We start from the raw sequence: 26493 nt of genomic DNA on the forward strand, positions 1-26493 counted from the left end.
TTTGGAAAGCTGAGAAACAATGGTGACATTTCAAATTCTTTTCATGTTACATGAGAAGACAATTAGAAGTAGAAATGTTCACTGCAAAGGAATGCTCATGAAATTATAGAAAACAGCCGAGTGTAATCCATCATGTTTCCCTAGTTGAGCATATATTACCCTCTGCAGACTTAAGTTAATTTCTTATTATTCTAAAACCACTTCAGCAAACACCTAAATGTTAAGTTCATTGCAATCAATATGCATCATGCTCCTTCCATACTGCCAACTAATTTTCAGCACCGGCATTACCAATGAACTTGCTTGATTGCCATAGTCATGACTTCTGTTGGATTTCAAAATTCAAATTCCAATGCACTATACCAGACTTGTATCACCTAGGCAACCCCTCCAATAGCCTCTGATATCTGTTTCTCAAGGGACTGCATCTGGCCGAACATAAACCTGAATCAAGAAAGCATAATTAATACATAAATTCAACATTTTTATCATCTTAAAATCATGTAAAGATGAAGGAAAAAGTCTGCTGTTGCAAGCTGTACACACACCCTACCTAATTCTGTACCATTAACAATAAGTTGAGGCATTAAGGCTAAAAATATATGACAGCTGTCAGCATAGAAATGCACAGGAAAGGGCAAGTAGGTTCAGAATATCTTGATAGCATAGACATAACCATCAGAGGCAAAGATCAGATTTTTTCCATGTGGTAAGCATTTGAAAAGCCTTTACTAACCGGTGTGTACATGACAAGGTGATTACTAGTGTGACCAAGTAAAGGTAAGCCAATGCTAATGAATGTATCAATTTCTAAAATGTGTTTCACAAATGCCTTAAAAGCTTATCATAGATCTAATTGCTTTGTTTTCATTTCTGGAAGATACATTCATTTGTCAGAATCTAATAAAGAATTTCAGACATTTGGTGTAGAATTTTTACATTGCATAGCCTTTCCATTTTTAGAAATCAGGGCCCCATTTCATAAAAAGTTGCTAAAATAACAAATCTTGTTGGAATGTCAACTACCATGACAACGAAAATCCCACTTACTGGCTCTTTCAAGGAAATTTGACATTCCAGCAAGACATGCTATCAGCGTACCCCTGGTAACTGTTTATGAATGGGGCCCAGATCTCCTTGGAAAGAATGCTCCTCAATGCAGGATATTGGAATAGGTGAGATATAGTTTGTGGTTTGCCTTATTTGCAATGTGAGTTGACATCAAATCTAATATTTGACCCTTCATGATCATTTACAATACCGAGACCACTGTTTTGGAGATTCTATGAAAATAAGTAAGAATAACACCGCACCTGTTAGGATCGTTGGGTCCATCATCCTCTTCATCTTGGTCTTTGGAAGGTTGGAGTTTATCCATTTGTAGTCTTAAAGCTGTCAGACATTCCTTGATACCACAGGAACCTCCTCTTTTCTTATCTTGACTCAATGGATGTAGGATGTGAAAGGCTGCTAGGAGCGTTGGGTAGGTCTGTAAGGCACCCACTGATACACATCGCTCAAGTTCATAAACAAATGACCTGCAAGGGAATAGTTGCATCCAAACTGGAGTATTAGTAGCGAGCAATAATTTTGAGAGAAAGTCTGAATTCAAAGTGAATATAAGTAAACAAATAAGCAGACTGTAATAAGTGTGGATATAATTTAAGCAAGCCAAATGTTTTCAATGAAACCTTGTTCAAATCCAAGTACACTGATGATTGGCAACACGGATTAAAAAGAAACACACACATGGGCAAGAAATGTTTTTTGCGAGACTCTCTTAGACTGCACATCTTGATAGTGTAATGAATTCAAAAACTTTTTTCTAATGGGTAGTAACCTACTAACCTGAGCAGATCCTTGTTACTGGATACTATGCCAACCAAGAAACCTGAAACAGGTGGCAAATCTCCTGCTGACTGAACAGCATCCAATGTCCCTTCAGACTGAGCTACTGTGTTTGTCATCTCACCAACACAAGCAGCCATACTGGAGGCTAGGACATCATCATGGAAACGAACATTGCACTTGCTGCTGTTACGGAGGATGTCAGAAACGGCCGGCTTGATGCTTGATAATGCCTGTGGGTTGGAAGAGAGAGAGAGAGAGAGAGAGAGAGAGGTCTTAAAGTTTTTTTAAAGGAAAGATAATTAGATGAAACAAAGATCTAGAAGAATTCTTGACTGCACATAGTTCAAATCTATTACTCGGCATTGCCATACCAAAATTACATCTCACACCCTACTTGAAACGTTCAAAATAATGACCTCTGTGGATTCTGGATGGATATACATACAATGCCTCCCGCAAACAACCAATGGTAGGCAGAGACATAATCATGAAAAGGAATATTAGTAATAACATACTGAAGACGTCATGACATTGTTTGCCAATTGCGGGTCACCCAGTCTGTGAGATTTAGCACGTTGAAAAAAAGGAGTCGCTAAAAATGATGGCTGCATGCTAATTCATTCACAATATGAGCAATAGCCATAGAGAGACAATAATGGTTATCTTCATCACACGTATGAGGTGATTGAAAAGCAATCACACCTAATCATGGAGGCAGAACTATCTGAAAGACTAGACTAACTTGCTTTTATTCCTCAAAGTAGCTAAAGCTGTTTTCTCACCCCAACATAGTTCATAAAATGGATGTAACCTTATTACAAGATTTAAATTAAAGATCAACAATTTGCTTTTTATAGAGTATTTCATGTTTTTCATTGTGCTCCCAATTTAAATTAAACTGCTTTTATTCTGAAACCATACAACATGTGCTAAAAATTGCCTAAATTTAATCAGCAAACTTTCATCTCTTTTTGAATTAAAAGTGTGATTGCTGGCATTCATGGTAAAGAAATTAAAGCTTCCCCTAAAAGACTTAAGGCTGTCTATATACCTGCTGCATTTGAGAGGTATCCTTTTCTTTCTGACTGGCTGTTATCCCTATAGCTTTGATGAACTTGGTAAAGAGATCAGCTACCAGGTCCTGTTGTTTGTCATCCATTGCCAAACCTCCTCGTCCAATGTGACACATGACCTTGGCCACCAGTGACACAAAGTCCATATTATCTTCTGTGAAATGGAGATTTAATAATAATATCAGGCTGTTACTGGTAGAATGTTACAAACTAAATACAGTAACAGCATACATTCACACCACCTGCTATACTTATATATATATCATTGCAAAAATACATAGATCACATTTGATGTCACCTGTGAGTAGTTTACTTCATATGGCATGTATTATAAATTCAATGTTCATTTTCAATTGGTTCATGATGAATAAAAATATTTCTTCTCACAGTTGAGTGTGTGTATGAAATACTGTGTGTAATAATAGATCAAAAGTACAGGTAAAATCAATATTGATTTTCTGAAGAAAAAAAATTGCATTTTTATTGAATTCATAGCACATAGGGGAGCTGCAAATATGTGACATCACAAAAAGCCTAACTCTTAAAATATTCTTTTCTTCTTAACCAACTTTAAGTCAGCATGAACTTCTCGGTTTTTTTTAAAAGAATTTGATTGATAAGCAATTTTTTCTCTTTCTTCTGCTGTGTTTTTATTGCTTCATTTCCCATTAATTCTGTAAAAAAAAAAAACCCGTTGCTAAGCTTTGTTGCCCTCTGTCTGAATGAGCATTTACCTGTTTTGAGAACAAGATGACAAAAATCAGCTAGATGAGAGTAGAAAAGATCTGATCCCAATCCAAGAGTTACCACATCACAAGCAAACTTCAATACAACCTATAAAAAGAAAACACAAGCTTGGTCATTTCATGTGGAATACATATTGTTAGTGTATATAAATCAAAAGCAATTTATGGCATATCTTAAGAGACTATTAAAGGAATGATTGTAAGTAAATTACCCTTTCTTAATTTGGCACAAAGTAGGACTGTTGATTTTGGGGATTAGTGAGCCCAGGTACCCGTGCTCAATTTCCCCCTAGACAAAAGCACAAAATATTAGGCTCTCTGAAAGGAGACTTAATGCTGTAAATGCTGCTTGACACAAGTCAGAAAAGGTATTGGAATTGGCAAAATGTAAATATTCATCACCAAGTCATTACTTATCAATGGTAAACTGACAATATTTTGGATAAAACAAATTACCTTAGTTTAGTTTAAAACAAGATTTATTTTGTAATGTCCTATGAAAATTTTGACAATACAACAGAATGTTTCATTTTCAAAATTGTCCATTTGATTCAGTCTTCCCTTACCATGAGGCAATCTTTGGCTAGTTTTCTGATCCCATCATCAGCCTTAGCACTGGATTCCTCCCCTAAGCTCTGGGGTAAGACAGACAGCAGCTCCCTGTCACACCAAGCTAGTAGCTCATCAAACTCAGAACTAACATGACTTAATTCACTGGCTGAGGGACTACTGGGCTCAGAGCTCTGAAAAAGAAAGAATACAACAGTTTTTAACCTAATTTGACTGATTCAAATTAATTGCTACATAATGCAATAGTTTTATGTCATAAAGAATAAACAAATAATCATGAAAAAAAATAAACAGCACAAATTCATGTTAAAATAGAATCATTTGTCACAACTAAAATAGAATCATTTGTCATAGCATACAAATTCCAGATGCCTTTCAAATCTTCTTTTCCAACTTGATGTATTAAACCACAAGATCTTTCACATTTCCTTCAACTTGATGTAATACAATGAAACAAATGCTCAGCGTCAATTGGCACAAAAAGTATATTTCAATATTTTCCTTGACAGACATAGAAATATACAAAGTAATTTCAAACTTTGTAAGTTACAAATGACTGGTGACTTATTCTTGGGTGCAAAAATCAGATTCTCAATTTTTATTCCCATCGTTCAAAATTGAAATATGATCTACGTAAATCAAATGGAATAATTAATTTGTTGGGTGATAAAGACAAGAAATAAGATATTCACTTGGTCTCCAACAATACCACTAGGGTAACACATACTACTGCTGAGTGAAGTAGAGCTTGACTGCTTTGAAAAAAGTCACAGGCAGACCGGGCAGGATTCGAATCCACGATCTCTGGATTACTTGACCAGTGTCATAACCACTAGACCACTGGAGTGCCCTTAGTGATTTGGCTTCAAACTATCCCATAGATTGGATATCAAATCAAATGGAATAATTAATCTGTAGTATCATTAGAGACAAAATGAATGATCTTAGTACTTTAAAATTCTAGTTGATAACAGTCACCTCATTGAAAAGTTTATTGTTTGTCAAAATATGATTTGTGGTGTAGGAAATATACTTCCACTATGTTAAAACTGGGGAAAATAGCACAAGAACAGCTTCATGAGACACCGACCTGTAGAGATTGTAGATGAATGATGACTCTGCAGTATCCATTTACAATGCTAGTAAGCATATCATCTGACATCATGTCACTGAGTGGCCCTGGATTCATCAGACGTTTCTCAATCAATGGCTGTCAAATCAAAGCACAAGAATGGTAAATGCTGTAACTTTGCATTCCCTCAGCATCTTCTGACCAAAGCAGTTATGTATTAAGTACCACATGCAGCTGGGAATTTAAGTCATACTTTGTGAAACACACATTGTTTGCTACAATGAAGAGTGATCTCCAAAAATGATGATTGACTCAATGCTCCAGCGAGTCACATACACTACAACCAAAATGCTTGGATCAAACTTTTTACAAACTGCCAGCCCAATCATTTCAGCTGCTTTTTATAATATAAAGATGATTATGTCTGAGGAGCAGTATATCCCTCATTGTTCATACATTTTATGTGAATGATTTTATAAAATTTGATAGCTGAACCATATTCACTAATCATCTTTCCCACAACAGTACTATCTCTTGAATACTTACTAGAACCCCTTTAAGAATGGTAGCCATTTCTCCGAGTGGTTTTGCTGATGTATCCAGCAGTAGAGTACGGCATGAGTAGTTAGTAAGCAACCAGTCTAGGTAAGCCATGGCCAATATTGGTTGAGGTTTAACAACAGGTTCATTGAAAGTCACTCTCTTTTTCTTCAGCTTACTGGACATCTGAGATGAAGGACATAAACTTTGTTTTACTCGCAGATTTATCTCATGTAAGCATATAAAATGTCAATCAATGCCAAATTTCAATGGGCAATTCCATAGAAAATATACTGTATGTCCTACCCCTATCTTTCTTGAAATTCTCCCTAAAATGATTTGTCTGTTTTCTAGTTTATATGAAAATTTAAAATGCTATCAAATTTTAACGTCTTGATCAGTTTGTAAAGTGGGGTAAGAATGAAGAATATGGGTGTCCGATGTAAAAAAAAGCACAACAATTTCATCGAATTGCCCTACTATGTCATAATTACAATTTTGATGTAACAACATAAAGCCTAAATGTAGGTCAGCTGACATGAAAACAATCCACCCATTTTATACATCGATCTAATTCACACAAAATAGACATTTGCTTTGTTTGCATAAAGCTGAAACACAACAGAATTATGATAAAAGAGAAGGAAAATATACAGATATAATTCTTAATTCAATTCCACATGTATGGTTTCACATATAAATACAATTCATACACTTTTAATATTCAATATTCAAATACCATGAGGATATAAACACAAATAACTGTCATTGCCAATGTACAGAAAGAAATGTTTCAAAGCCACAACAACATATATTGTTTTTGCCCCAAGTTAGTTGTGCTTACACATTTTTAGTATTTGCAGGTCTTTTGTAAGTTATATTCAATAACTTTAATAAAAAATTCTATGTTAATTCATTTATTATTCACTATCATTCATCTTATTATAATCTGTACTTATGCCATACTGTTTATCTTTCAAAACTTATACAACATGACATCATCTACGTAGTTACCTGATCTCCAGACTCCTCCTCCTCTTCAGATTCTTTTTCATTATCAGTTTGATTGATGGCTAGTTCTAGCCAATCAGAGAGAAGCCTGATGACATCATTGCCCTTCCCCCAGGATATCAGGCATTGAATGAGGGGACTGTATGCTTCAGGGGAAGCAGTCGGATCCATGCTCTTCAACTTAGACAAACAACTATGACTGTAGTATAGGCAATCAAAAACATAAATAAAATGTGAACATTATCTTAAAACTGACATTCCAGGGGTTTTGTTTCTTCAAATATTCTACCAATACTGAACCATGCTTATTACCTGCTTTAACAGTCACTTCTAATGGATATGTCATACAGAAAACTTGTAGACAATATATTACCCTTTCATATGACATTGGTTAATCACTATGAAACATAACTGGGCTTCCCTCTTGATATTGACCTTTCTCATTTAATTGCTATCTATCTTTGCTAAAGGGAAAAGTGAACTTTAGCCAAATCTGTCACTTCGTTACAATTACCATGTATTAATACAAGAACCTGTTCATAAAAACCACCTGCTAAAAAAGACCCCCTTTCTTGACTCCCTTGGGCGGTTGTATACTGGTTTTACTTCACTTATGTTGACAGTTAGTTCTCATGATAACTTGTTTGTAGTTATTTTGGCTATTTTACCAGCAGTATATTTCCCATGTGACAATTTTTTAATGGCTACTTAGAATAAATGAAAAACAAACAAACAAACATAATGCTATACATTAATTTGACACTGCTATGGTCACTGTTATGAGCTTTGGCAGCTTTAATACAGGTTAACCACATACCTAAATGCTGGAATAGACGATGCAGGAAGAAAGGAGACAAGTATGAGGACTGCAGACAGAGATCTCCCATCCTACGAAACAAACATAAGAGTGGTAAAAACCTTGTACATGGCATAATCCAGTAAATTTGACATACCCCAGCTAAAATATATTCTGAGGTTTTCACATCATTAATAACATATATTTACCTTCCAACTACAGACCTGTGTTTACTTTTTGTTGACTGGGTTACTTTTATCATCTGGATTCCCGGAAAATGAGAAAACCAATTTCTCTCTCCATCAAACACAGTAAAAGTAAGCAAAAACAATTGAGGGTAAAGGTGATGGAACAAATGATCACTTCTCACAATAACTATCTGGTAAATTAAAAATCCCAAAAGCGATAACAACTTGTTTACAACCTTAAAATTTCAAAATTCCATATATCTGTCTCTCTGAGTTTTCTTTTAAAGAACTGTAAGTTTGGTTCGATGCTCATCATTAACATTTTACTTAATTTCTGGAAAACATCAATAAAGACCTACCTTGAAAGTGGTCAAAAATCTTGGTAGATCTTTGCCAAATCGGTGAACAAGCTTCTGCATGACTGACTGATTCACTGGCTATAAAGGAAAGGCAGCGGGAAATGATTTATACATTGCATATATCTACCTGATAGAAGAGTTTCTTTTTATAAAGACCACTGAATAAGAAATGGAAAATTGAACCGAGGCTTTGAAAGAAGATCCAAAATGCTATAGGAGCGCTGGAATATTTTTAGAGTTCTTACAAGTCTATGAAGGGCACTGAAAATAATGAAATATATCAAATTTGAGCAGTTGGGCTCAAGTAACTCCATGAGTGGTATTTTTCTCTCTTCTTTTTTTAAAATAATAAATTCAACTTTAGCAAACAAGACAAACTAAGACTGCAAATACACCTAAATCTATGAGCTCTCATTCAAGATGGTTTACTTGATTTTACAGCATATGAAATTAAATAAAAATAAACCTCTGAATTAAATGCACTCAATTGATAATCAGACATTGAAACTTAATGCTATTTGCAATTGATTATGAAATATAAATTGCAATTCAAACAATGAAAACTAATTGTTCGTTACTGCTGCAAGAAGCAGATTCAGAAATCAATGCAATTTGCAATCAATTACAAGACTTATGTTCAATTCTAGGACATAAAAATGGCTTGCAAATGGCAATTGATTGCAAGATTATCGTGGTCTTACTTTCGCTAGTTGTTGGGCAATGCCAGTCCAAAGAATAACAATAATCTCTAACATCCCATCAATAACATCTGTATCTTTGAGTGAGAGGCCCTCCCTCTCTTCCTCTTCTTCCTCCTCCTCTGTTGAGTTGTCTCCGCCTGCAGATACCATGGAGTTATGATGTTCCTCTTGGTTGATACAGCCTCGCAAACAGCGGGACAGGAGTAACATGAAATCGGCTACAAAATGCAAACAAAAAGAAAATATGGAAAAGTAAACCGAGAATAAAGAGCTGTGTTAAGTAACTGAGGCACGAGAAGTTTATCAGAGTATATAGGTAATGGATATGTTGTATTATCTAATAATTTCTAAATAGTAAATTATTCAATTGAATTATGAAATTGATTTTATGTTGTGGCTCTTTGTTTGACACCTAGGCACAAGATTCAATGTTTACATTTTACATATTTTTTTCCATTTTTGAACCAAATTCGCTCCTAAAAAATGTCACTTGTATTAAAAAAATCATGATGTCGCATAAATATATTATGTAGTCATTTTCATTCAAGCAAACAATTGGCTAAATATCCAAATCGCCAACTCTGCCACTATGAATTTTCAACAATGTGAAACGAGTACAAACCTGCAGTGTCAACAGACATGTGCTTATGGGCATACTGGTAGAAGACCCTTGCTGCACCAGGATTCATACAGATAAGAGCCATTACTCTTTCTATCTGAACGCTAGCATCACGGTCTGTTGGTTGGAATGACTTGAAGAGGAGGTCGACGATCCTACGAGATACAGGAGGTGAATCTACCTCAAGTCTAGCCAGTAGGTCTTCCACTGGGACGATACTCCACACCTAGTAGAATAAAAAGTATACAAATCACAAATACAGGTAACTTGCCTTAGATCAACTTCTTGGACCAAATAATTTTTTTTCTGGACAAATTATATTTTTGAGATATGAAGTTGTTGGTCCACCCACTGTATATGCTAAAGATAATCTAAATGGCTCCTCAACTGCACAGTCAGAAATGATGCCTCTGAAGCGCCAGATCAAGATTATATTACACACTTTGCTTCTAATATTTTCAAATAATGGTCTCCGTGGCCTTGTAACCCCAAAACTAATCAGATCATCAGTCCTATATGTATACTTGGATCAAGTTTGAAGTGAGCAGAGGCATCACATTATGACTAACAACACGCAGGTCTGTAAAAAAAGTAGTTAAATAGAGTTTTTTTAAATATTTTTAGATTGAACCAAAGAATGACTCACCTTGATTGTCTTGAGACCTTTGACCTTTATCAAGAGATCAACAAAAGCCACGATAACCTTCTCGGAGGTGTCATGAATGAAGTTTTTCAGAGATGGGAGCAAGTTCTTTAGCAGAGGATGGCTCAAAGGATTGTCAATCACAAACATCAAACCCTGAAATGATAATTACAAAAAAGGCATTAAAAAATCATAACAATAATATATTAAGTAACTTATTAGGGAAGACCTTAACATTTAAAAGAAGGAAAGTCAACCATCAATTAACTTGAATCGAATATTCGCTTATTAGTCCTTAAGACTTAATCAATAAATAAAGATTAATACCACTAAACAAAATTTTAAATTACACAAATTAGCCATAACTATCAAAAGCTAAAGTCATCACAGCATTAAGTTGATTCAAATTTGACATAAAACAAGTTATGGTATTTTAGCATTTCACTTTAAATGCTTCATAATGGTGGTATGCAAATGTCATAACACCCACAATTTCCTATTTAATTTAAATTACGGTCACATTAATGACATAAATTGTAAGTTCTTGGGACTGTATTTAATCTTCTGCTTATCATTTCTGATTATCATACCTTGAAAACAGACACCCTGACATCACTGGAGCTTGTATCAAAGGCCATGTCTTGGATGAGTTTAGTTAGGAATGCAGTCAAGACATGGGCTGGAATCAGTTCCCAGTACATTCCTAAGATCCTACAGACTCCCTGGACACCAGTTACTCTTAGCACAGGACATTGGTCAGTAAGGAAACCCTTAATAATCAAAGGAATAAAGACATATGAATATACTAACAGATGTTGCAAATATTATAGCTTATGCCAGCTGTGCTGGTGCACTTATGTAGTTAGGCATGTTAACGCAAACATACCTTCATTTTGTCTACAGCTTTCAGGTAATGTTGATTATACACAAGGCAAAAATATTATTTACATGTACCTCTCATACCCTCAGCAGCAAATTTGCTCTACTTTTGACAGAGTTAATCAGACCTGTTAATGGGCAACTTTAGAATTATGACACAACATCAGTGACATGCGTGTTTGGCATAATGCTGTTGCACCATAGGGCAAAATGGCTAATCCTGTCTTCTGTACGTGCATAACATGTTTTTTTTTGCTAAATAAGCAGGTCTCAACACTTGCATCAGAAATCTAAAGATTTAGCTTCAGGGCAATGCCATTAAATATGTCTGGCCTCCTACATGTGGGACCTCTTGAAACGACTCCTCTCTATCTTCTACTTCATATGAAAGTTTGTAATGCTCTTTAATCATCATGGTGTAAGCAATCCATGAAGTGAAATAATAATTGAGAATAAAAGGGGTTGGACATAAAGAATGGTTGATGGAACTTTATTTAGGTTTGAATTGTCAATACTAATGATGCAGTAGAATAATGGCGCAGTAACATTTCCCCTACGTGGGCTGTACAGCGAGTCAAAAACAGCCATTTTAACAACTTTTTACCAGCTACGTATGGGTGGTTTGAATAAAAATGAATAAAATGTCTGTTTTCGACTCGTCGTTGGGCCATCGTAGGGGAAATGTGACTGCAGCATAAGGTATCTTACTTGTAAGATGTCAATCTGTTTCTGGAGAAGTGCATCAGTCTCTTCTTTATTAGATTCAGGATCTTGGAGAGGGAAGGCATCAATGAGAAGGGCTGCTGCATTGGCTCTCACAGATGCATTAGCAACCTAAAATGACATATCAATAATCATAATTTCATACAATGTAACCATTCCTTCTTCACTGAGTAATTAAATGAGTTGCATGCTTCTGTATGGATTGTAGGAAAACTTCTCCAAGAGGAAAAGTTATCCTTTTGTTTACTATGTGTCCTCCAGGGCCTTGCCAGGAAATAGGTGCTCCAAGGAATTTCGAGGTGGTAATCAGATCCTGGGTGTTTCAAAGTTACACACAATTTTACGCAACACTGAGGATTTGTTCTTGTGCTAAATGACATATCTTAATTTTTCCAGTTATAACGTGGTGGAAGTGAATTCCCATTCTGAGAATTCCATGTTTTGACAAATTATAAAATTTCCCTTTTCGATGCTTGTCATCATAAATTGTGATCTAGAAAGATCAGACTTCAACTTAATCTGATGGAAAAACAAATTTATAGTATCTGAATTGATACCAAAACCAGTCTCTAGTTATTTGTGAAACCGTGTGTTACAAATAATTTTATGAAGCTCAAAAGGCCCTAAAAATTCAACTTGTGAAGCAAAGACTCATAACATATTCAATTATTATGTTATTTCACAACATTCTAACTGGTGTACATAAATTACACATTATTTGAATAAAAATGGGTGAGCTTATCAACATTTGTAGAGCTGGTCTTTCACATACCTTGAAAGCTCTCCATAGAATGGGTTCATACAGAGTTAGTAGCATGCTGTCCACTCCTTGCTGTCTCTTCTGCTTGGTGAAGTAGCTTAAAAGCTGAATAATAACATCAACAGTAAAGAAATCGTTTAATTATTCTATGCATTTGCTATGATTACATCATGCACTGAAGGTTACCATCCTAATTTTGTTGGGTTCTTGTAACCCTCAAGCCACAAACTCGGCCAATCCTGAGCATTGGGTGATATCAAGCTCTTATTTTGAACATGCATATTTGAAGATGGTACCAACCTTGAAATTATTATTAATTGATGTAAGTGCATAGACTTGGATCAAAGTGTACCTGTCTGAGAGTAAGTGAGAGGTTTCGAGTCCCTACACGTCTTGCGTGTACAGCAGAGTGCATCAAGTCCTGAATACAGCTGGTCTCTAGTTTTGCTGTCAGAGGGGGCGTAGATTTCCGCCAAGCCTTGAAGTACACCTCTCCATAGTAATTGATCGTATTCCTAAAAATAGCATAGAAAACATACATTTTTATCTTCTTTGGGAAAAAATAATATGACTGAATGATTCATGCTAATCAGTGGTACTTGAGTATAGTTACGTTTAACAGATGAATTAACTTTGTTGAAATTAGAAAAATTTGCTTCTGGCAGAATGAGAGGTTTGCTCTATCCCTTCCCAGTGTCTATCAACAGTACCTGAACTTAATTGAAATGGAAGTAATTTACTACCTAAAAATGCAACATTCCAAATAATAGAGTATCACCATCATGCCTGAAAGCACCAAGCAGACAGATAGCATGGGTGGCTCAGAATGTTTTTTTCAAATTGATCACCACTTTTATGACCATATTTTGACATGACATGAGGAAACACCATTTTCTCTGTTTTAATAAGAATGTAATGCTGCAAATTTCATTACACCTTCAAATGTAGATGATGTAGTTGCTAATGCAGCGTTATGATCAATCAACATACTATTAATGGACTGTCCCATTCTAAACATTATTGCATTGCATTTTCTACAATACCATCTACGACATAACACGGCATGCAACCAGGCTTTTTGGGAAAACTTGCCCTGTCAAGCGAGCAAATTAAGGAATAGTACACATTTTAAACTTTACGTTTATAGATACAATGCAAGTGATTTATTTTCTTTTATTTAGATGTTTCAACTGATAGTGATAATTGCTGAAAAAAATGAATTCGATAAAGCATTTTCAGCCCTGAGCAATCGGTCATTTGTCAAACTTGGTTTTGTTTTAGAGATTGAATTTGAAAATTGCCGAATTCAGGCAAGCCTTTTTTTGGTCTTTGCTTACTAACACCAAAAACAATTGAATTTACAAGTAAAAGAAGTTTTCTCAGTGTAAACATTAGTTATCATGTAAACATTAAGGCTTTTGTCAAAGATCAATATTGGTGATGAAGCAACATATTGATAAAAGGCAAAATTATTAAGAGCTTACTTTGGACACGATGGTAGCTGATTCTTAATGGCTGAATGAAGACGCTCTGTGAGATCACAGTCTAAACACAAGAGAAAGCTCAAGAACTTACGCCCCTAAATAAAAGAAACACACAACATATATCATTGAAAAGACATTATATTTTTCATAAGGAATTATAGCCATGCATTAAAAACATATATTTTAGTCTGCAAGATTGCCTATGAGGTAACAGAGCAGAGGTACAGCAAAGTCTTTAAATGACTATTAATTAAAATTTATTCTTGATCAAAGGAGACATAATAGGTGATATATTTTTGGACTATTTTTTAGCAGTACAATTATTCATCATGATATAGTGGGAGGTAAGAAGCCTCAAGTGCGATAACAAAAGCATGGGATGGCATTTGATAATTTTTACTGAATGATATCTATAAGGGCATGAACAATAAAAGTAATATGTTTCAAACTTACATCATCATTCTTCAGGAAGATAGAATTAATGAAGCACTGCTCTAGTAGTTCTTTGAGTGAAGTACTACTCTCATCAGCTAGGTTGAGCTGAGAGAAGGATTTCCTCATGGAATATAGAAGTCTCACATCCGATACCTGTACATACAAACACATTGCTTAGAATAACTTAAACCCCCCAAAGATAACTCATTTAATTTTTTTTCTTGTGTAATATATTCCAATATTTGTTTAATTTGTAAAAGTTAGGAATGATGAAGTGATGTGCTAAAACTTTGCTAATTTTCAAGGATCATGTAAAAAGAAAATATGGAAAAAATGTAAACATAAATATGCAAATAAAAAATACAAAGTAGTTCTCCTTTTTAGTATTGCACAAAGTAGTAACAAAGTGCTATTACAGCATAAAGTGGAATAAAAATAAGACATTTTTGTTAAGACAGGTATCAGTAAAAAAAAGGAAAGAAAAGAAAAAAGGTATTGTTGACAACCACAGCATGATTTGGAAGACAATTGGGCTATCAGAAACGGTTCAGAACCAGCAGAATGGGTGTCTCACTTTTGTACTCTTATTGAATCATTACTTTCACTCCCATCCAAATAAAAGTTCAAAAAGGCTTAAGTATGTAATTCACTATGACACTATCTTCTGGCTGATCACTACAACTAAGACAAGTTGTCTTTCATTACACACCAACATCTGTATTTAAGAATTATATGTTATTAAATTGAAAGGATATTTGAAAATGAGTATTGTTTTCTGAATGTAAAAGCTCTAAACTTTGACTTCTCAGAGAAGTGTAGAACTTCTTGAAAATATGGGAATGTCACTGAAATATTGAGGGGTAGAGGGAGGGATAGGGTGTGTCATGCTTACCATGCCACTGGGCTGAAGTGTTTTCACCAGTAGATACATAATGGTGTTTGGAACAAGGAGTTCTCGCCCAGGTAAATCATCATTCCACCTATAATCAATTAAAACAAATTAAACACGTAAACCATGTTTGTGAGGAAAATACTGTAATTTCGATTAATATATCCTCACAGAATGTTCCTATTTTTAAAGACTGGTGTTCATTACTAAATAAAACTATTCATAAGTCATACAAAATATTTTCTATATCAATGAATGTCTCCAGTTCTAAAATGCAATAACTTATGTGACAGTGATCAACTGATTGTATTATCTCTTATTATTAATCTAAGTGTCAATTATACAAAGATATTTCTGCCAATCTCAACAGAAACATAGATTTACAAATAACATCACAAATCATGATTTTAGGATATTTTGTAGTTGAATTTTTTATACATGCACTTCAAAATGTCAGAAATTTATATATCTTCTTGTATCTCAAGGTAAATCATTAGCTTGCATTACATATAAGATAATTTTTGTTGGTAAGGGACTGCTTACTCTCGTTTCTAATTAATAAACATACCATGAGTGACATAATTTTGCAATGTTATGCTGCAGCTTGCTTGCTGAATCTGGAAGGTCAAGAAGTACACCTGATTAAGAAGAAAGAAGAGAATGCAGGATTCAAATCATAATATTTGAAGGTTATCGATTCTAGAATAAATAAGATGGGGGCAGGGGACAAGATAGATTTAAAAAACTCCTCTATATGGAGAAACTGAGAAAAACAGATAGAAGAGCCCAGATAACACAACTATATGAGCTTTGAGCTTGAGGAATACAAGATCATTACACAGAAAATAACTATTTGTTTTTGTTTTTTTAATTGTAGACTTGGGAAACATTTATGGGAAAAATGTGAATGTCATAAGAATGTGAATACTAATATTAACCAATTACACAGTTTACAAAAAACCCAAAATATTCTGATCGCGAACTTGGTTAGTTTGGTTATTTTTTTAGAAATACTTCGGATATTCATCTAGCGGTAACTCACCATGTAAAACTGTCATAGTTTCAAGCATCTTGTCCACAATAACAGGTTTCTCTGTACTCAGGCAACATGTTCCTACTGTCACAATTCCTTGTAGACACTTAAGGACATCATCCAGTGTTGACTAAAAAAATGTGTGAAGAATACACACATAAAATGATTATATGCCAATTTGGGGTTATTGCTCGAAAATACAAAAGTTAGGACTGTTTTCATTAATTTGCAGTAACAACAAATATAAAACAACAAAGCACTAAAACTGCTCTAAAAATTCTTTTATCTGGGTAATTTGTACAGAATTACAGTGGAGTTGCAAAACTCACTGGTCGGTTATATCAAATCCAGAGTTTACAAACATCACACATAAAAAACACAAATATTTAATGATCTGACAACAATCTAGATATGACCCTTTGATGATTGATCACTCATCTATATAGAATAATAATTTTACTGGATTGCAACTTAAGGTCAGTGGGAAAATTCTGTAATTTAAACTGATTCGGATTCATTTTAACACAATACTTAAAACACAACACTGGACATTAGGATATGTATCATTGTTTAGAATTGTATTTATATGCACTGAGGAAACTTGTTGGCAATTTCATAATTAATATCAGTGCCATTTTATAAATGAAAGCTTGACTAGTGTCTGGTGAACATGAAACTTTACATTTGGGGCATAGTGACAATCCATGGTTTATTTATATAGCTTTGGATGTACAGTAGGAATCCAAACTCAAACAGCATACTACAGGAGATTCCATACAATGCTTTAAAAATGTTAAAATTAATTATTACAAAAAACTTCAAATTGGCAATACCAAATGCAATGAAGTATTGTTTACAATTCTAACTTCTACCCACACTTGTTCTCTATACATCAAAAAGGAAAAAAAATCTGATCAAATAAGGCTTTAAATATCTCATTGTCCAGATACTCGTCACTAGACAGGTAAACGTGAATTCATTTCGAGTATCTGACATGAATACCTGCTCAACAGGGTCAGCAGATGGATTGAGTTTGGCCATCGTCCTTGCACAGAGCTCAAAGAGTCCATCCCAAAGCTTCTCCTGTTGCTTCCGAGAGACACTCAACAGCAAATCACTGATGTTAAAGTCATCAGATTTGGATTTCTAGAAATAACATAGATTATGTACATTTTTACCAATTAGACTGCATTTGGAATATTTACAGCAGTCCTGAGAGTAATAAATCTGTACTTTGGAAAATATTTAGCAAAACTTTTATCTTGTTTTATGTGCAACAGACTTCACAGTTTTCTTGTAGAAAATGGAATTAAAAATGTCTAATTCATAAGTTATATCATTTTAAAATATCTTAACCATAACTCATAAATATTTCTACGGTCTACCTCAAGTCCTACTTTGACTTTCATAAATTGTTCAAGGCCTACCCTCATCATTACTGCCATACAAAACCAATCTCTCAGAATGCTCTAATAAACAAAATACATGTATACATTTAGCTTCAAATATGACAATAGAAAGTAGAAGAAATTATGTGGTAATCATATGCAGGATTGCAACACAACATTGCCTATATCAAAAAAAAAAAAACAAGACCATAATTGCATTGATGACATAAATGTTGATTTTATGTAATTTTTATGTACCGGTAATGTAATTCAACGGTTAGGTTAACTCTAACAAGACTGGGGGGGGGGGATTGATTTGGATTTGGCCCCCATCAACAGTTTTCGCGATAAATCCGCTGCGCAATTTTTTATGATAATAAAATACTATGTCCATTTACCCAACATGACCTTGATCATGTGACCTCAGACATGTGCAAAACAACTTGAGATTACCCTTATGTCTATGTTTCATGAACTACATGTGTAGATCCATAAACTTTTTAAGTTATGATGCCAATTCAACAAATACCCCCAACACGGCCAAAGTTTATTGACCCTAAATGACCTTTGATTTTGTTCATGTGACCTGAAACAAGCACAAGATATTCAGGGATACATGGTTACTCTTATGTCCCAAGTTTCCATGAACTAGAATTATAAACTTTTAAAGTTATGACAATTCCACAAATACCCCCAACATCATCAAAGTTCGTTGACCCTAAATGACCTTTGACTTTGATCATGTGACCTGAAACACACACAAAATATTCAGGGATACATGGTTACTCTTATGTCCCAAGTTTCTATGAACTAGATCTATAAACTTTTAAAGTTATGATGACAATTCCACAAATACCCCCAACATTATCAAAGTTCGTTGACCCTAAATGACCTTTGACCCTAGTAATGTGACCTGAAAATCGCACAGAATGTTCAGGGATACATAATTGCTCTTATGTCTAAGTTTCATCAACTAGATCCATAAAATTTCAGTTATGTTGACGATTCCACAACTACCCCCAACATGGTCAAAGTTCGTTGACCCTAAGTGACCTTTGACCTTGGTCATGTGACTATCACCCTTATGTCCAAGATTCATGAACTATGTCCATACACTTTCGAAGTTATGATGACATTTCAAAAACTTAACCTTAGTTAAGATTTCGATATTGATTCCCCCAACATGTTCTAAGTTCATTGACCCTAAATGACCTTTGACCTTGGTCATGTGACCTGAAACTCAGGCAGGATGTTTACTTGATTACCCTTATGTCCAGGTTTCATGAACTAGGTCCATATACTTTCTAAGTTTTGATGACATTTCAAAAACTTAACCTTGGTTAAGATTTCAATGTTGACGATGCCGACACCATCGGAAAAGCGGCGCCTATAGTCTCGCTCTGCTATGCAGGCGAGACAAAAAGTACATTTGATAAGATTCCTATAGAGTCTGTTAAACAAAAATAAGCATTTTAGGGGCATTATTTAGTTAATTAGAGCAAACTTTTGATTTTACGCATAAATTAGCATAATTAATTAGCTATGAGATTTTTCCAAAACTTGATCTTATAATTTTGTAGATTATGCCATGGGTAACACGCTTGCCAATTTTGGTAGTGATCGCACAATCGACGGCCGAGATCATAAGGGGGGCTGATTAAGTGAGCTCCACACCATGTATTAGGAAGCATCTAACCAAATTTATGTAAAGTAAGAACAGTTGTAAACTGTTTTAGCACATTATGTTAGAGCAAGGTCACACAGCCTAACCTTTGGGGAAAAAAAGACACTCACATGTTTTTCCATGAACTCCAAAAAGGACTGACATTCTTCTGCTTGGCAAGCTGCCAAAAACAGCTCCTTCTCTGCACTGCATGTCACCATGGTCCTGGATTTAATTTATTTTTAGAAACCTGAAGAATTAAGGGAACATTTTCGTTTTCACATTCGGCCAACATATGACAAAGAATTGACTAAATTAATTGTTTGAAATGTACACAGATTCAGACGTATTTGCCAGTTACTATGGCAATGTTGCATCCAGCATCCTGTCCACTGTTCAATGAAACGTCTGCATTTCCTTCTTTGAAGAGTAACTACAAACTAACTAAACCCCTCAAAAAAAGTTTGGAAACAAGAGTTTGGCCATTAATTTCACCCAACTCCCAATTTTACAAAATGCATATTTGATATCATTCAAAAAATAATTTAATTCTCCTTAAAAATGATACCATGCTTGTTATGATCATGCCATCACAAAAAGAGCATGATTCAAAAGTATTGGAGGAGTTTGGAAAAAAGTTTGGAAATCTGACTTTGATCGATAATCCCTCCTTGGCTTTAGTCAATATTAATGTGTGATTGATACCAATGAATAGATCGTTTAATTCTCTTTAAAATGATACCCTACATGATATGATTATGGTTCACATGGAGGTGCAGTGCCTTGAAATGTGGGGCAAGGTCAAAATTAAAAAGTTGCAAAATGACACAATATTGAAAGTCACTGTTCTTTTTTCTGTGTTGATAAGTGAGTTTCTCAGCGGTTTCTTTTGTTTTCATGCACCTTAACATCAACATTGACATGGAGATCTGTGAGATAACATGATTTGAGTCGTGGTTTGAAATACCCATGCATGTTGTTTGTTATGTGTTTGCTTGTGCAGAGGTGTGTTTGATTCCATGTTAATGTCGATGTTAACGTGCATGAAAACAAAAGAAATCGCTGAGAAACTCACTCGTCACCACAGAAAAAAAAGAACAGGGACTTTCAATATTGTGTCCTTTTGCAACTTTTGAATTTTGATCTTGCCTCACATTTCGAGGCACTGCACCTTCATGTGAACCATAATCATATCATGTAGGGTATCATTCTAAAGAGAATTAAACGATCTATTCATTGGGAGTTGGGAGAAATATATGGCCAAACTCAGATTTCCAAACTTTTTTGAGGAGTTTATATTGAAAGTTAAAAGAAATAAAAAAAGTTGTCTCATTATACATATTGGCCAACATATTCCTACATAATAAAGTATAGACAGATCAATGCTTTAACTGTATAGGGACATTAAATTAATTACTAAAGTTTGTATTTTACAATACATGTAATTTCACTTTATTTTGATTGAGTAGTGACATTTAACTTGACAAATACTTTAAATGAACAACAATGATGAGTTAAGCCACATATTTCAACATAGCTTTAACCGTATCCACTGGCTCGCCACCCCTGTAACTTCAAACTTAATGTGCTGTAGAATTGCTGTAGTGCTGTAGTAGTTGCTGATATTTGTATTGCTCTAATTAATTAATATTAAGTATTATATCCCTTTCTTAAGATTGTTGTATTGAGAGTGTACACAAGGAGAAAAAGAATAGTTTTACTACGAAAAACGTTTGCCATGAAATAGTTCATTTTCCTTGCTGACGTCACGCATAGTCCATTTTTTCCCTAGGGAAAAAGTGAACTATACGTTTTTGACCCCGCCCCCTACTCGATTCGCGAGCTGTGCGGCGCGATGCGAGCAGAGCGCTGCTCAGCCCAACGGTACTCTCTACTGCATGCCACGGGAAACTGCACTAACCAGGTGCGCTCGCTGAACAGACGATCGATATGGCAAGGCTTATTGTTTTCTCAACTTCTCAACGAAGAATATCGTATGAAGAATATATATGAGTGGAAGGGATATAAAACAAATATACAATGACCCATTCTCGGAACTGGCTAAAACTATTTGCACTCAGGAACATCACATAGTACTATTCTCCCTCGGGCCGATGGCCCTCGGGAGAATAGTACTATATGATGTTCCTTCGATGCGAATAGTTTTAGCCAGATCCTCGAGTGTCATTGTATATTTGTATAATATATTTAGCCTATAGTTCCAGCTTCAAAATGAGACCTTACAAAACAAATTTGGCCATGGGGCTGTGTGCAGCTACAATTTGCCCACCGCACTGCGTGGAAATTTGTTCATCCACCATCCTTTGGAATACCCCACTTATAAAATGTGACCATGTATGTTTCTTCAAAATTTGTCTTCCAGGAACTACAATTTGTTTGGAGCATCCCCTCCTTCCATAGAGCAAAAGTATCCCATATGCACTGCAGTGGTGGTGGTAGACATCATGCCATGATATGGCATCACGAACATGATTTGCTGGTACATTCGTATGTGCTAGCTGCATTAGAAACATGACAACGAACGATTGACGAATCTGACACAACACCGGCTTTTTGGAATCAAAATTTTGGATTTTACATAACATATTTCGATAAACTGGTAAGTTTTTTTTTATATCATAACCTCGTTCATTGAATAAGAGGCAAGTTGATTGTTTTCATGAAAAGTTAATTTACATTCCGACACTTTGTTTCTCCCACGAAAAAGTTGGATTTAAGGAGAACCACCACCAATACAGGGTTGGGCTCAATTACTTTCTTAAATTACAATTACAATTTACTATGTAACGGTAATGAAGAAATGTTGATTTACAATTACTTTTCAATTAAATTACGTTGTTTTTAATTACAATTACCAAGTACTTTTGTCAAGCACAATTACAATTTCAATTACTTTCTATAGCATTTCCATTTCAGGATAAAAGCACAGACCGAAAAATCAGTCTAGTTCAGTCAGGGATATGCTTCCCTGAGCTGAGACTTTTTCTGGCTCCGCAGCATCCCTCTGTCAATAGGCATATGTTTAATTGGATGGTGCGACATGTACATAATAGAAATTGATCTCATTCACGACAATCTTAGTCATGAATGAGATCAATTTGTATTTTCAGTAATCTAATTATTTTAGTATAAAATACAATCACAATGGTTGATACAAATAGATCTAGATCTAATAGTTTGTAACATCTACATGTGTAAGTACATGCTGGTTTCGTTCAAGGTATGTAGATTTTTCTATTTATTTTTCAAATTAGTTGTTTTAGGCCAAGTAAAAAAAGAAAGTAGTTGATCGTCCTCGCACGCATCTATTTTGGCCGCCGCATGAAATTATTTACTATTTACTATTTTCAAAAATTGGCTAAAAAATATCAAAAGGTGATGTCTCGTCCGCGCCCACTTCCCTTTTTGATTGCTGCATCAATTTTCTTGATATTTACTATTTTTATGGCTTCTAAAAAGCAAAAAAAAAATACACAAGATTGGCGATCGATTGCTCTCATGTGCTCTAGGATCTTTCTCGCAACTTCCTGAAACAATTGCAAAGTCCGATATCGCCATAACTGCGATAAAGAAAACAATTCTGATTTGTTTTTCTTATTGGTAATTTTGAAGATACGATAATAAATTAGCAAACTCAGAAAAAATCACAGATTTCTTCATTTTTAGTGCATTTTCGGGGGACCACGCTTCCTGAATCTGAAATAATCCGCCGCGTTGACGCGTGCTTTGGAAATATGGCGCAGACAAATCAATTTTAAGGACGTAATTTGTATTTGCGGGGGTTTTCGGTGAGTGATAGCGCCTGTACTTTGGTGTGTGTTGCGGTGATTGACTGTGCTTGTGACTGTGTTGGGTGTGCATGTGAGCTGCGGTGATGTGATTGACTGTGCTAGCGCGACATGTGAATTTGTGAAATGAATAATTTTCTGGCGAGTTTTATAATGTTAGCTATCCAGCGGCAATGCATTTAATATTCAAAAAATATTTTCAAGTAAGTTATTTATTATCAAGAAATTGAAAATTATGAAAAGGATTCCGGCAAGTACCAATTCTGTTCAAATTTGATAAACTTCATCCTTCCTTGAGCTATTCAATTTGATTGACAATTTTAAGTTAGTAAATAGATATAACAGTTACAAATATTGACATAATAAACATTAATTGAACAATTAACAATGAATTCAATAATCATTTAAAGGAGAATGAAGCCCTTGAAACCAGCTGAATCCATATCAAAGAGAAAAATCAAAGAAACATATTGTTGAAAGTTTGAGGAAGATTGAATGAATAATAAGTTATGAGCATTTGAATATTGAGATCACTAATGCCATGTAGATCCTCCCATTGGCAATGCGACCAAGATCTGTTATGTCACACACGTACAACTCCCTCATTACTTTAGTACTTAATTCACTTATATTCTCACTTTTATAGAGTCTATCACAAGGTGAGGTGTTCTCTTTATGAGAGGACAAGTACAGAGGTTTCACAACATTATATCATTTATGAATCGTTTGTCATATGATTAGAATGAGCAAAAAGAAATGTTTTGGGGTATATTTTCTGTGTCCAAAAGGGGAGAGTTGTTCATCTGTGACATCATAGATCTTGGTCGCATTGCCAATGGGAAGATCTCCATAGCATTAGTGATCTCGACATTCAAATGCTCATAACTCTTCTATTGCTAGTCCTATTTTAATCAAACTTTTGTTGATCTTATTCTTTGATTTTTCTGCTTTCACAAAAGCTAACTTGCTCCAAGCGTTTCATTCTCCTTTAACAATTGATATTAATAAAGAAAATGAATAGGCAATAGCAATTGAATAAACAATATTAAACATTAATATACAAGCAGGACAAGCTGCGATGCGAAACCATGCCCTGGAAAAAAAAATCCTTTAGCAATTGATATTAATAAAGAAAATGAATAGCAATTGAATAAACAATATTAAACATAAATATACAAGCAGGATAAGCTGCGATGCGAAACCATGCCCTGGAAAAAAAAGATATTAACTAGAAAAGTAAACATGTCTCCATGGTAATAAAAATGGCTTTAATAAAAGTTTTTTCTAAATGCCCCCTCCCCCAAGTATTTTTTACCCTTATAATGTAGAATAATGTTTAAATCATTCACTTGACATGAACATTTTGTTTTACAACAATACAGTACATCAGTAATACATCAATGAAGTTTTATTGCATCATATATTTTCCATAGATTTCCAATTAATTGAATATATATTTATTTATATGATACGGAAAATGCATATATATGTTTCTAATAATTCATTATTAATATTCAAGCATGCGTCGATCACCTAAATCAAGCCTGACATGGCATGACAATCATTTGATTAAAAAATAGCAAAAAAAAATAGTAAATAGTAAGGACCTCCCTCATCACCAATGTAAAAAAAACAGGCCGAAAAAATGTCTCCTTGTTTTTAAAAAAATAGTAAGATAGCAAATAGTAAGGACATCCCTCATCACTGCTCTCGAAAAACCCGGACGATCAACTACTTTCTTTTTTTACTTGGCCTTAAATTATTTGCAAAAAAGTGTAATCATCGGCAATAATAATCTTGAATTATGTTTTTGAAGGTATTTCATTTATTGGTGCCCATATCTAATCAAGTAATAAGATTTGCGCATTCAAAGAATTTACTATTCAGACACAGTTATCAAAATTACAGAGGAGCTGAATCAAGGCTGTGAAATTTATTAATGCCACCATCCGTCATCGGGCTTCCTTAAATAAAAATCATACAAAGAAGAGGCGGCAAGAGCAAATTTGCTTACCTCGGTCTGGAAAGTGACTTTGCATGTCTCTTCTACTTAATTCTAGTCTACGGAAATAAGTTTTATTTCCGTAGACTAGAAGAGACATGCGAAGTCACTTTCCAGACCAAGGTAAGCAAATTTGCTCTTCTTTGTATGATTTTTATTTAAAAAAAAAAGAAAAAGGAGCGATTGTAACATTTGTATGGCTACTCACCGGTGACTCCGCGGTGAGTAGCGAGGAGTTTCGGCAAATATTTTTTCTGTATTTTGTAAAAAAGTGTAATGAACATGAAGCGATGTTTGCCGACTAGAATAGAAATCCAGGGCCAAACACGGTTCGGTGTACGAGGTTAGTATAGCATACTAACCTCGTACTAGTGTGAGCGCCCCCCCCCCCCCCCACCAAGAATGCGGTTGACTTTGAAGTTTTACAACACGGATGTCGTGCACTTGTTTAAACAAAAATACACAACACGGCATCTAACGGATGGGACCGAAATAACAACTTTGGGAGAAGAAACACAACTCTCGATCGATCTCACTCAGACTCTGCCTTGATTACGATAACATTTTTGTCCAAGGAAAAGCATCGAAGAAAACAGAAAACATACTTTAAACACACAAATCCGTTACAAAGTAATTTCTTCTTTTTTTTAAAGGAAAATTGAAGCTTACCTCCAACCAAGACCAAGTCAGTGAAGCGAATTACAAACAGTTCGAAAAACCGCGCGCTCTTCCGAAATTGTCCGGAAACTACCGATTTCGGAATATGAAGTAGTCTACTAATCCAGACCATAATCAGATCACTAAAGATGTACCCAGTTTTTGTGTGTTCGGACAGGTTGTGTGTCCGGACAATCGATTTTAAACAGACATTTGGGAAAGTTAACGGGAAAAATTCCATCAATTTTTAGTGAGAACAGTTAAGCAATATTATAGAGAACAAAAGTGAAGAAGATTGCAACTTATTGAATTTTTATTTTTTGTGTGGCCATGGACCTAGTACCGGTACTAGTACTCTGACATGGTACCAAAGTAAAGAAGGCTTCAAAATTTGAAGTGTCCAGTCACCCCACCGGACAACCCATATACCGGCACTTGGACACGTTTGACTATATCATCTAACTTCGTTAAAGATCTCTAGATCTATGGACCAACTTGATATCCCCAAAATACTGAATTGGTAATAACAGGTCATCAATTGTATGAATTAGAAGGGGAAAACAACATCCCGGCCAGTCGAGAAAGAGGAGAGTTAAAAGCTG

The 26493-nt window shown here is 34.9% G+C and overlaps 1 protein-coding gene across 2 annotated transcripts; it reads right to left on the minus strand.

The window, feature by feature from the left end:
• On the minus strand, nt 1-25999 carry LOC129257225 (condensin-2 complex subunit G2-like). Of its 2 annotated transcripts, none has more exons than XM_064097072.1 (26): nt 25904-25999; nt 19555-19648; nt 17375-17518; nt 16382-16502; nt 15908-15977; nt 15343-15430; nt 14469-14603; nt 14016-14110; nt 12884-13046; nt 12544-12636; nt 11757-11882; nt 10760-10939; nt 10173-10325; nt 9530-9752; nt 8908-9125; nt 8207-8284; nt 7681-7751; nt 6867-7062; nt 5859-6038; nt 5331-5450; nt 4237-4413; nt 3659-3758; nt 2903-3078; nt 1849-2081; nt 1314-1538; nt 1-444 (listed from the first exon to the last, which is right to left on the minus strand). In XM_064097072.1, exons 2-26 carry the CDS (start codon nt 19642-19644, stop codon nt 378-380), a joined length of 3522 nt encoding a protein of 1173 aa, XP_063953142.1. In that variant the 5' UTR covers nt 19645-19648; nt 25904-25999; the 3' UTR covers nt 1-377. The 2 variants fall into 2 exon arrangements, with proteins under 2 accessions (XP_063953142.1, XP_054751481.2); XM_054895506.2 differs by having other exon boundaries at nt 19555-19673; nt 25904-25982.
• Nucleotides 26000-26493: the final 494 nt, after the last annotated feature.

The sequence above is a fragment of the Lytechinus pictus genome, chromosome 3 (genome assembly GCF_037042905.1).
Source record: "Lytechinus pictus isolate F3 Inbred chromosome 3, Lp3.0, whole genome shotgun sequence".
NCBI lineage: Eukaryota > Metazoa > Echinodermata > Echinoidea > Temnopleuroida > Toxopneustidae > Lytechinus > Lytechinus pictus.